Source organism: Aulonocara stuartgranti, assembly GCF_965226115.1.
Source record: "Aulonocara stuartgranti genome assembly, chromosome: 15".
Lineage (NCBI taxonomy): Eukaryota > Metazoa > Chordata > Actinopteri > Cichliformes > Cichlidae > Aulonocara > Aulonocara stuartgranti.
Window position 1 is genome coordinate 22,832,120 of NC_138951.1, and position 11,640 is coordinate 22,843,759.

At 36.2% G+C, this 11,640-nt stretch overlaps 2 protein-coding genes across 3 annotated transcripts; both read right to left on the bottom strand.

The window, feature by feature from the left end:
* Window positions 1-208: 208 nt before the first annotated feature.
* On the bottom strand, window positions 209-7,769 carry LOC309688642 (uncharacterized protein). Of its 2 annotated transcripts, none has more exons than XM_082504520.1 (8): window positions 7,736-7,769; window positions 3,438-3,746; window positions 2,714-2,995; window positions 2,481-2,594; window positions 2,191-2,219; window positions 1,956-1,997; window positions 670-741; window positions 209-390 (listed from the first exon to the last, which is right to left on the bottom strand). In XM_082504520.1, the coding sequence occupies exons 2-8, from the start codon at window positions 3,688-3,690 to the stop codon at window positions 304-306; spliced, it is 879 nt and encodes a 292-aa protein (XP_082360646.1). In that variant the 5' UTR covers window positions 3,691-3,746; window positions 7,736-7,769; the 3' UTR covers window positions 209-303. The 2 variants fall into 2 exon arrangements, with proteins under 2 accessions (XP_082360646.1, XP_082360645.1); XM_082504519.1 differs by lacking the exon at window positions 7,736-7,769 and adding an exon at window positions 4,090-4,756.
* LOC309688643 (uncharacterized protein) lies at window positions 7,222-11,113 on the bottom strand. The gene is made up of 5 exons (XM_082504521.1): window positions 10,421-11,113; window positions 9,671-9,852; window positions 9,411-9,512; window positions 9,305-9,333; window positions 7,222-7,783 (listed from the first exon to the last, which is right to left on the bottom strand). Exons 1-5 carry the CDS (start codon window positions 10,690-10,692, stop codon window positions 7,700-7,702), a joined length of 669 nt encoding a protein of 222 aa, XP_082360647.1. The 5' UTR covers window positions 10,693-11,113; the 3' UTR covers window positions 7,222-7,699.
* Window positions 11,114-11,640: the final 527 nt, after the last annotated feature.

The following is an 11,640-nucleotide window of genomic DNA, read 5'->3' on the forward strand; positions in this document are numbered from 1 at the left end:
GCTCAAACACCTAGGTCAAATACCCAGGACCATGAGGAGAACAATTTAATTTATGGATGACTTAAACTAAAAAATTAAATAACATGTCAAAAACACTCACACACAATTATACAAAAACAACTTTTTACTTCTTTAGTTGGATGAACTCATGTATTTTACGGTAATGTTGCCATATTTCATGTTTGTATGTACTTGAAGCTGACAAAGATGTAGGGTTATGTTTATCTCTGACAACAGCAAGCTTAAATAAAAGCAGTGACATTATGAGATGTTTTATTTTTTACATATTTATTTTTGGTAAGTTTAGCTGATGATACTGTAGAAGCCGCTGGGGTCACTTTCTACCTTTGTCTTCACTGCAGAATAAGTCACCGCTTCCTCCTTTTTAACCTGTATAACAGAAAATTAAAGGATTTAAATAATTCAGACCATAACAAACACTAGAGAGTAGAGTCAAAGGAGCTTGCAAAGATGACCTGGATGACTGAGAACCTTCACAGACACTAGAGAGTAGATTTTTTTTTTTTTTTTTGCTTTTTTTGTTTCTCAAAAAATTCACTGATTCAAATCAAATGGGTTAATGAATAAAACATGAATCTACAACTGTTATATAGCCCACAAGTAATTTTAAAATGGAATATAAGTAAAAAACAAAAAAACAATAGTTACAGTTTTCCTCAGTGAGGCATTTTGATCAGTGTGGTCAATAGTAGCATAGGTGATGCTGCTCTCTGGCTCATCCTGAAAGCAAACACAGTGGTTCAAAAAGCAAAGACATGAATGAAAACTACTTTAGGTTCTATTTCAGACACATGATGATCAAACATAGTCTCAAAAACTAAATGTTAACTTTCAAATAAAGACTTGATTTTGGCTTTACTCTTATTTTAGTAAAATTCTGTATAAAAGGGTGAAACTAACCAAAAAACCCTTTTAAAACGTCCACTAAAACCAGTGAAGTCAGAGAAGAGGAATTACAAGCAGGCTGAGGTTATTATGCCATTGTGCCAAAAAAAAGTAATTGTTGTTCCTCAGTTACTCATTGCATCTCAAACCAGCTTTAAACTGCTGCAAAGTGCACCTGTCCACTTAGTCACAGGTATGTATTTTTTCCCCTCTCTATACATACAGACTTTAAATAACAGATGGATGTAGTGTCCTGGTTTTAATAATTTAATATAATGAAGACAGTACCAAGAGAGGATGCTTTAAATGCATGTGATTATGCATAGCAGATGTTGACAGATGTTTGATATATCTGTCGATTTGACTTTTGCACACATTACATATCGCTTTGGTTTCACCTACAGTACTGATTGTAAAATGTTTCCACAAATGCATAAAATTCGACACAACTACACAAGCATTGTTCTAACCTTTTAACCGAACGTTAACGTTACTCTGTCAACAGCCTATTTGTAAATGACCGAGCTAACAGAGCTATGTAAACAGAACGAAGACTGCAGTCGTCAGTAATGCAGCGTAATGGAATAGTCTCCCGATCTTCGCGAAAGTTATAAACAGCGTCCGGAACCCAGTTAAGGTACAAAAAAATCTATTCAACAAGAATAGTGATGCAGTTCAGTCTTTTTTCGCTCAGCCGAACTGTCTCTGTAGTTGTGTGGAGCAGCCTGTGTCAGTCACACGTCACTCACTCATCCAGTCATGCACAGCGGTTTCATAAGGAAACTCAGCTTTTTGATATAAAGTTTTTCTTGTTCCCGAATACAAATATATTTTTAAAGTATTTGTTCGAAATAAGTATTCGTAAAAAAACACGTTATTTGTGCCTCTCCGAATACCGTATTCGGGTTCAGCATACACAGTAATCTGATGAATCCAGGTTTAACTGGAATACTTTAGACAGCAAATTAAGCCAATGAATTATATAAATAATAATTTAATTTATTACTATGTTCATTACTATATTTATTATAGATACATGAACTATTTACCGAGATCAGCTGGCCCAAGACTCCTTGAAGTATTTCCTCATTCTAAACAAGAAAAGGGAAGAACACATTGTCATCATATACTGTGGCACGGTCAGCATGTTGCAATTTTCCGAGTGATCAGTGGCAATAATGTGTAAGAAAAAAGTTCATTTGTAAAGGTTATATTAATATTAAACAAAGGTATTTCTGTTATATGTGAAAACATATCATATATAGTGTGTATCAATATACTTACATGTTTGGGTTGGGTGGGTTTTTGAATGTCTGGAAGAAAAAGTAGAATCAATAATCACAATGTAGAGCTTCTTAAATCAATTTTCCAGTGCAAAGTATATTAGACTGAAGTAACCGCAGTGAAAATGTAGCATTTTCACAAGTTAACATTAAGCTGCAATTATTGCAGATTGCTCAAAATGGGATAGAGCTCTTGTAATAATATATAATAGTAATAATAATATTAGATGAACTAGATGATAAGTAGATGACCCAAGAATGACCACATTTATATGTACTATAATTACTAACCCTCTGTCACTTTAGCACGCCTCCTGTATTTGATGAAAACAGCAGCGATGACGGCAACCACCAGCACCAGCATCACAGCACCAATGATGATGAAAGCCTTGTTTGGGGTGGAATCTGTCAGAGGATTCAAAGTAGTCAGCATTAAAAGTCTTTCAAAAGTCATTAAAAAGTATGTAACTCACTCTTATATCCCATCTTATCTTAATTTACTTTTCTTATTGATGTTATCCTACCTATGAGGACAGGTGTGTAGTGAGCTTCTATCTTCACAGTATTGTTATCTTCAAACTGGCAGGTGTATCTTTTCTTGTTGCCACTCTGAAGCTTCACAGTCAGAAGAGAAACACACGTGTGTCCAGTGTTCTTGACATCTCTGTCCCACAGCACACTTCCTGTCTCATCCACCCAACGCATACTGTTTTCTTTACAAGGAGAGGGATAGTATCTAAACAGAGAGCACTCTAACGTGACGTTTCCATCGTCCTTTGGATCAGTGTCTGATGGAAATGCTGAAACTGAGCAGAGAACACGAGTGAAAACAGTTATGCAAGTTCAAAACATCTGGATTATCTTCCTAAATGTGAGAAACCTTATGAGACATTACAAATAAGTTCTATTTTTCTCTTGGTATTTTAATAGCTTAAATAAGTGATTATCTAATAGTAGTTTTACTAATTTAGAATATAAAATTTGAAATGAATACATAAGCCATGGCCAGATTTACTGCTCTCATCCAATGAAATAAAAACTCTTTTCATTTAAGGACCTGTCTCCATGTTTCAACACGAGAATTTTAATTGCCCAAGAAGGTGATACATTCAATTACATGACACGTGTAGAGGGAAATCAATGCTGTATAATAGTAAGTGTGGTGATAATGGGTGTGTTTAATGCTTAATGTACGGTGTCATTCACAGATATGGATATATGGAAGTCCATGGAAGTCTAAATACTCACTGGTCAAAATATTTAGGTCCACAGTTGTGTCCTGATCAGCGTTCCCCTCAGGCCGACAGAAGTATTGACCGGCATCCTCTGCAGTGATGTTGTTAATACTCAGTGAACAGTTACTGTGCAGACTCAGTCTGTCAGCTTGAGCTGAGTTCTTCTCAACAATTCCATTATGAACCATATTTATTGTCTGAGACTCATGTTTGCTGTAAGCCCAGATAACCATGGAGCATGTATCAGGCACATTGTCACAGGGCATAATGACATCATTTCCAGGTGTTAGATACAAGACGTGTTTGGTTTCACTGACCCCCACTGCAAAGAAAAGAGCACATTCAGAAAAATGTGTATATAGCACACATGGTCATCTTCAAACAAAAAAATTAATAAACTGAGTGCAAGAGGTTTGTCCCCCCCCCTTTTTTTTCTTTTTAGAATCATTCAATGTCCAAAGATTTCTTTGTATTATACTGAAATGGCTTTGGATTTGTCAGAAGATCACAAATCAAGTTTAAATTTGTTTCCAAACTGAACTCACGCTCATGCCACAATTCTGTCTTCCGAAATATTGACTAATTTTAACAAGTAACAAAAAAAACTTGTATGAAGCTATCAAAGTGGTTATCAAAGTAAGCAATAAAAATAAAGGAGGCTTTACCTTCACACTGAAGCACAAGAATTAGAATAAATGTAAGCAGGACCATTCTGTGCCGTTCTGTCAGCGCGCAAACGTTATGAGGCTTTTCTCTGCCGATGGTCTGTCTGATGCTTCCATTTCCTCTTTGACATCATCACAAACCACCAACATTATTTTAAAAGAACTTGGATTATGTAACATCTGTGCCTGCAAACACAGCTTAAAAAAATTCACCTTAATTAGATGGATGAAAACCGTACTGGTTTGGCCTGATCGCTGCAATGATCGCTGAAACATTTTTTTTTCATACATCTCTTTTCCTTGTACTATTGTAGCCAATAAAGCACTTGGAGACTAGAGTAAAACTCCACACTGAATTTGCATATCTTAGGTTAATTAATTTTTTAAAATAATCCTGGCCATGATTTGATTTGATTTGATTTTATTGATTAGCATTCAAATTCAAATCTCAGTGAAAACAGTGAGAAAAAAACAAAAAACAGTGAAAACAGAACAAAAATCTACCATAAAGAAAGAAAGCATGAGACAAGGCTAATCAAAAGGTATTGGCTGAAGCATTTGCTTATTACGCCAACCCTTTTCACAAAATATCTTTTTGTATGCAGCTCCTGTACACAGGGCTTGAAGAAAATAATAAAACAAAGCAAAAACCAAACAAACAAACAAACAAACAAACAAACAAACAAACAAACAAAACAAAGAAAAAAAAACTTTCCACCTTAGATAAGTAACTACATCAAAGTAAAGAATCAAGAGGTTGTTGTTTTTTTTCTCCTTTTTGTTCTCTTCATTCTTGATATATATATTTTTCTAATACTCTATTTTTAAACATGTTTTTAAACAAGGAAAATGAACTACACCTTTTTAAATCACTGTCATAACTATTCCACAGGTTAACTCCTCTAACAGAAACACATCTCTGCTTTATATTTGTCCTCATCTTGTTTTTCTTAAAGAAATCTGTTCCCCTTAAGTCATATTGACTCTCTCTGACTTTGAACAGCTTCTGAGTACTGGGGCAAAGCAAGTTATTTTGTGCTTTATACATTATCTGTGCCATTTTATATTCAACTAAATCATAAAATTTCAGGGTATTCAGATTAATAAACAAAATGTTAGTTGGTTCTATATAGTTTGATTGGTTTATAATTCTTATAGCTCTTTTTTGTAACTTGAAAATATGAAGAGTGTTCGTTTTATATGCATTACCCCATATCTCCAGACAGTAAGTCATATATGGAAGCAACAGAGTACAATAAAGTGTGTATAATGATTTTTTGTTCAGGACATGCTTTGTTTTATAGAGAATAGCAATGGTTTTTGACATTTTTGTTTTCACGTGGTTTATATGAGACTTCCAACTCAGCTTATCATCAATTATCACTCCAAGAAATTTATTTTCGTACACTCTTTCAATTTCAATTCCATTAACCCTTATTTTAGATACATTTTTCACTTGTCTAGTGCCAAAAATAATCAATTTTGTTTTCTTTATATTTAATGATAACTTATTTACATCAAACCAGTTTTTTAATATATTTAACTCCTTTTCCGCTGTAGTCAGAAGCTGTTCTAAGTTTTTACCTGAGCAGTACAGAGTCGTATCATCAGCAAACAATACACATTTTAACAGTTTGGAAACACTACATATGTCATTTATATATAATATAAATAATTTAGGGCCCAGCACAGAGCCCTGAGGAACACCACAAGTTACCTTCAACTGCTTAGATTTTACATTATTGAATTCGACATATTGATATCTTTCATCCAGGTAACTTTTCATCCACTTGTATGCTATCCCTCTTATGCCATATCTCTCGAGTTTATTCATTAATATAGAATGATCAATTGTATCAAACGCCTTTTTTAAGTCTATAAAAACACCAACAGTATATTCCTTATTATCTATTGCATTAGATATCCCTTCAACAAGTTCCATCACTGCCATTGAAGTGGACCTTTTCACTCTAAAGCCATATTGGTTATCACTTAGGAGATTATGCTTCTCAATATATTTATCAAGTCTATTAACAAATAACTTTTCTAAAATTTTTGAGAACTGTGGGAGTAGTGATATTGGCCTATAATTGGTAAACTGACATCTCTCTCCGTTTTTATGGATTGGAATAACTTTTGCTATTTTCATTTGTGAGGGAAACACACCAGTTTGAAAGGACAGATTACAAATGTATGCGAAAGGTTGCACTATATATTCTATAATACTTTTAACTAATATCATGTCAATACCAAAACAGTCAGTGGACTTTTTATTTTTAAATGTCTTCACAATGTTAATTATTTCTCTATGAGTTACAGCACCAATAAACATGGAGGACACATTCTGAGTAATATGTTTATTTAGGTCGTTATTATTTCTTGACTCTGGAATTTCTTTTGCTAAATTAAAGCCAACATTTACAAAGAAATCATTAAATTCATTTGCAATGTCTTTAGTTTTATCAAGCACAATATCTTTATCTTTTTTAAAATAATCTGGATAATTCTTATTTTTTGAGCCCTTTTTGATTAGACTGTTTAATATCCTCCATGTTTCTTGTGTGTTACTTCTACTTTGCTCCAATAATTTGTGGTAATATTCTTTCTTACTTGTTCTTATAATATTTACTAATCTATTTTTATATAACTTGTACTTTATTTCAGCATCTTTTGTCCTCTGTTTTATGAATCTCTTATATAGATTATTTTTCTTTTTACATGCATCTTCTATCCCCTTTGTGATCCATGGCTTATTTGATCTGTGATGCTTTCTAGTGATTTTCATTAAAGGGCAATGTTTTTCATATAGTGAAATTACAGTTGATAAGAATGCATCATATGCACTATTTGAATCTTCATTTGCAAAAACCTCATTCCAATTGTGTTTTTGATGACATGTGGGTAGCAAGATCCTATCGTCCCATGGTTTTTCCTCACCAAATTTACAGGTGTATCTATTATCGTGTCCATTCTGATGCTTCACAGTCAGAAAAGAAAGAAGGCTACAGAACTACAGGGCTGATGAAATTTCCCCTGTGTGTGTGTGTGTGTGTGTGTGGGGGGGGGGGGGGGGGGGGGGGCATTATTTTAGTGGTGAACTTATTTAGGTTGTGACCGTCCAAAACAGGGTCCACAGTCCAAAGCAGGACTTCAGAAGCAGTGCAGGACACAGTCGCTGCTTACTTTTAAACAAAGAGTATGGTAATAACAACCATAACAACAAAGTGTATGGTCGGTGAGTGACTGGCTGATTGAACACAGGTGGAGAGGTAAACTTTCAAACGAAATGCAAGAGAACAACAGATTACAAAATAGGAAAGTGAGAACTTCCTTGTTTTGAAGCATATTATTTGCAGTAAGTGCAACACAAATTCGACTGAAAATGACGAAACCTGATTTCAGGACATTGCTCATATAAGCAATATTTTGTTACGCAAGCAATATTGTTATACGTAGTTTGGTCAATATTCAAAAAGATGTCATGAGATTATGAAGCATTAAAAAAAAACTTATGGGGAAAGTGAACGATATTATTTTTTAAAATAGAAAAATCTAATTAAAAACAAAGATTCATTTTTGTTCTGGTTAACAGAAGGTGGTGCTCTGACGTTCAGTCCAGTTCACGATCAGCTGTCCTGTTTCTCACATTTTCATAGTTCACTGTGTCATCATCACGGTCACCAACATAATGTACCTGCGAAAAACAACACAGGTAAATCGTCAAGGGAAACTCATTGAGATCAAAATTTAATTATATTTAAAATAAAATACTAGGTCATCTAAAAGGTATCCTTAGCTAGTTTAAATTAGCTAGCAATGATCACACTGGTGGAGACTGAGGGTAGCACATTTACATAATTTCACAGTACTACTAGTACTAGTACTACTGCCATCGTTAAGCAATTTTCACACAAATGTCAGATAATTTTGGGAGACTCAGGTTAAGATGTCCTCCATAACAGGTGTAGTACACAGGAGGAAATAGTTGTCTTAGGTTTTTGGAAAATCTTTTTTAGCCCAGCTAAAGAGTGCAGGAAACAGAGCACTTGACCTTTGAGGTGCATGCACCAGATGCTTAGCTGCAGTATCTGCATGTCTGCTCACAGTATGAGATTGTTTTTGAATGGAGACAGTAATGCTTTACATACAACTGTTAGTTTTTTTTAACTTTACTTACTAATGGCTATTTCACTATCACTTAAAGATTTAAATTAACTGTGAGCATTTCTGAAGTCTTAAAAACATGTTCTGCTGCCACTGAAGAAAAATAATTATGGCAACCAAAAATGAGGTCATAGTGTTTCCTGCCATTTACAGCAGAAAGAAAAAAATCTCCCAAAGAGCTGAGAAATAAGTGTGTGACAGGGACACAACGATCAGTTGAGATCAGCTGGGTCACAGACTGGTCTCAGCAGATTGTTGCCCCTCCCTGAGACTGGTTCTGTCTGAGGCTTCTTCCTCTTGAAAGGGAGTTTTTCCTTCCCACTGTAGCCAAGCGCGTTTTTCAAAGAGGTTGTTTGATCATTGGGGTTTTCTCTCTAGTTGTTGTAGGGTCTTTACCTTTGAATACAAACCATCTTGAGGTGATTGCCGTTGTGATTTTACGATATATAAATTAAATTAGATTGAATATGATTTTTTTAATTTGTTTACTTGTTTATTTGTTTATCTGTTTGTTTCTGGTGCATAATGGAAAAAAAAAAGTACACAACGCTCTAGACTTATTTGGGGCAACAAGATAATAAAAAAAAAAACTACCCAGTAATCCTATAAACATTTGCGATGAAGCATCATGGCAGATTAAATTGTAAACATACAGATTATGTTTTTCTGTGCCATTTAAAGTCTTTATATTAGAAATGGTAAAAATGGTAAATGGCCTGTATTTATATAGCGCTTTACTAGTCCCTAAGGACCCCAAGGCGCTTTACACATCCAGTCATCCACACATTCACACACTGGTGATGGCAGCTACATTGTAGCCACAGCCACCCTGTGGCGCACTGACAGAGGCGAGGCTGCCGGACACTGGCGCCACCGGGCCCTCTGACCACCATCAGTAGGCAATGGGTGAAATGTCTTGCCCAAGGACACAACGACCGAGACTGTCCAAGCTGGGGCTCGAACCGGCAACCTTCCGATTACAAGGTGAACTCCCAACTCGTGAGCCACAGAAAGCCTGTGTGTTTAAAATTCAGGTTTTTTTTTAACTCACATTCGTGTCTTCAGGTGGCTTTTTCCTTCCTAAAACAAGAGCACTGAATAAATTCAAAGGTCTTTTTGTTGGTAATCTGTCTCATTACTGATCTGAATTGTCTCACCTTTGTGTCTGATCACAAGAACCGTGATTACAATCATCACTGTGAGTCCTACAAAGCGAAGAGCCCACGTGATGTAGTTCAGAGGAGACCGATCTGGGGTACCTAGAGAACACACAGTTCAAAATATTTCTTTATAAATTTGATATCTTTTAGTCAAAGTATTTAAATAACTTTAACTGCTGTAAAAATCCAAATTATTATTTATACTAGGAGTTCAAATGTCATGGGTCAAACTGATCTAATTGTTATACAAATCCTACCTATGAGGACAGGTGTGCAGTGAGCTTCTATCTTCACAGTATTGTTATCTTCAAACTGGCAGGTGTATCTTTTCTTGTTGCCACTCTGAAGCTTCACAGTCAGAAGAGAAACACACGTGCGTCCAGTGTTCTTCACATCTCTGTCCCACAGCACACTTCCTGTCTCATCCACCCAACGCATACTGTTTTGTTTGCAAGGAGGGAGAGTACAGCAGAGATAGAAGTAACGCATTATTGTAATCTGATTACTTTTTTCAAGTAACTTGACCAACACTGATTAGGACCCAAGATGCAGGCTTCTGCTTCTGATGCAAGATTCATTTTTATGGTGAGGGTAGAAACAGCAGTGGTGATAGCATGTGCAGAACGTAGCCTGGCTAAATTAACCAGCCCAGAACACAGATTATCTTTGGGGTTCTTTTAATCTGAATGATAAAGTAAGCGCTGGAAATAAAAAGGTTGTAAAAATAAATGCATTTATTTCTTATCCAGTAACAGCTTTGTGCACTGGTAACCCACTGCTACTGCAGGTTATTTTCTCAACTTTGTCAGCATCTGTAACTCAAAGATGTCTAGCGTCAATGTGTGACTGATATAAACCCATCCAGAAACAAAATCTCAGCAGTGCAAAAATAATTGTAGTGGCTTCTCCTGCTGAAAGACAGAGCCAAGATTAAACAGTTAACAAAGGTACATTTTCCCTCTTACCCACGGAGATATTATAATACAAGTGTGAACTCAAATACATACAGTGCATTAATCCAGTAGAAAAACGGAATACAGATCCCTCTGAGATGAATGGTTGAAGTCGGTTGCAGACACTTCTGGTGCTTTAACTGTTCCACACTTTGCGTTTCAAACAGATCACGCAGCGAAAAACCGTCGTGATTACATTGTGGGCATTGCACACCCACATTACACCAATGCAAGCTAGCACTTCCGTGAATGTCTCTGTAGATCCCCATCATCATCTCTTGCGCTCTCAGAGGTACCCCAAAAGAAACAGCGCCATCCAGTGGCATGTCCCATAATACTGACCTTCCACCTGGCTACACTAAGATAACCTAAACTGGAAAAACTAACAAAAACATACCAGAAACCTTTAAACAGAGACGCAGGGAGACTTGGGGAAACAACACAGACGAACCAGCAATGAGCACAAGATGACACACACTGAATACACAGACGGGAACATGAGGGAATGAGGAACAGGTGGCAACACAGCTAGAACTGATTGGGCACAAAGAGACAAGGAAGCAAAGCAGAATGCACTAACGTAAGACACAGACTTTCAAAGTAAAACAGGAAATACACAGAGAGGCAGACTGGAGGGGGAGAGAGAACACTGAGGAGCACGAGGGAGAGCACAGACATGATGGGTTGGGGAAACATGGAATAAAACACAAGGAGGGAAAATAAGGCACCAGAACTCCAATACACAGAGGGAGACACAGGGGGTAAAGACACAAGGGGAAATCCAATCAACTAAACCGAACAACAAAGAATAACTCCTTAGAATGACAAATGATCTTAGCATGATACAGAAACGCAACAAAACTGAGAGTGCTAGGTCAAAATGACCCAGGACCCCAACATACTCATTGCCATTCATTTACCATGTTACCTGAAGTGTTTCACCCACAAGGTCAATCTTATGTCACAGTAGATGCTAAATCAGCTATGGGGACAGTGCGGTGTATAACTGGCTTTTCAATAGAAGCCCAGGGGCAAGTAAAACAAACAAAAGAAAAAACAGGTCTTGGTTAATTTAACCTGGTAGAGTTTCTAAAAGTCTGTAAAATACATGCCACAAAAGAAGGACAAGAAGGCCAAATTATACATACTTACTCCTTGTATAGCCCCTTTTTATCTTTTGTCTGACAGAAAACGTCTTCATTTATACCTTTATAAGCTTTCTTCCGATTGGCTGCTCCTCATCAACACATGTACCAAAAGTTGAACGAACAACT

Bases quoted from the DNA above. Each gene is read 5' to 3' on its own strand.
- LOC309688642 (XM_082504519.1), bottom strand. From the start codon at position 4,135: ATGGTCCTGCTTACATTTATTCTAATTCTTGTGCTTCAGTGTGAAG. The intron at 2,996-3,437 runs GTGAGTATTTAG...TTCTCTGCTCAG, and splicing joins GGACCTAAATATTTTGACCA to TTTCAGCATTTCCATCAGAC. The intron at 2,220-2,480 runs GTTAGTAATTAT...TTTTTCTTCCAG, and splicing joins GCGTGCTAAAGTGACAGAGG to ACATTCAAAAACCCACCCAA.
- LOC309688643 (XM_082504521.1), bottom strand. From the start codon at position 10,692: ATGCCACTGGATGGCGCTGTTTCTTTTGGGGTACCTCTGAGAGCGCAA. The intron at 9,334-9,410 runs GTGAGACAATTC...CTCTTGTTTTAG, and splicing joins TCTTGTGATCAGACACAAAG to GAAGGAAAAAGCCACCTGAA. The intron at 7,784-9,304 runs GTGAGTTAAAAA...TGTTTTTCGCAG, and splicing joins AGCCACCTGAAGACACGAAT to GTACATTATGTTGGTGACCG.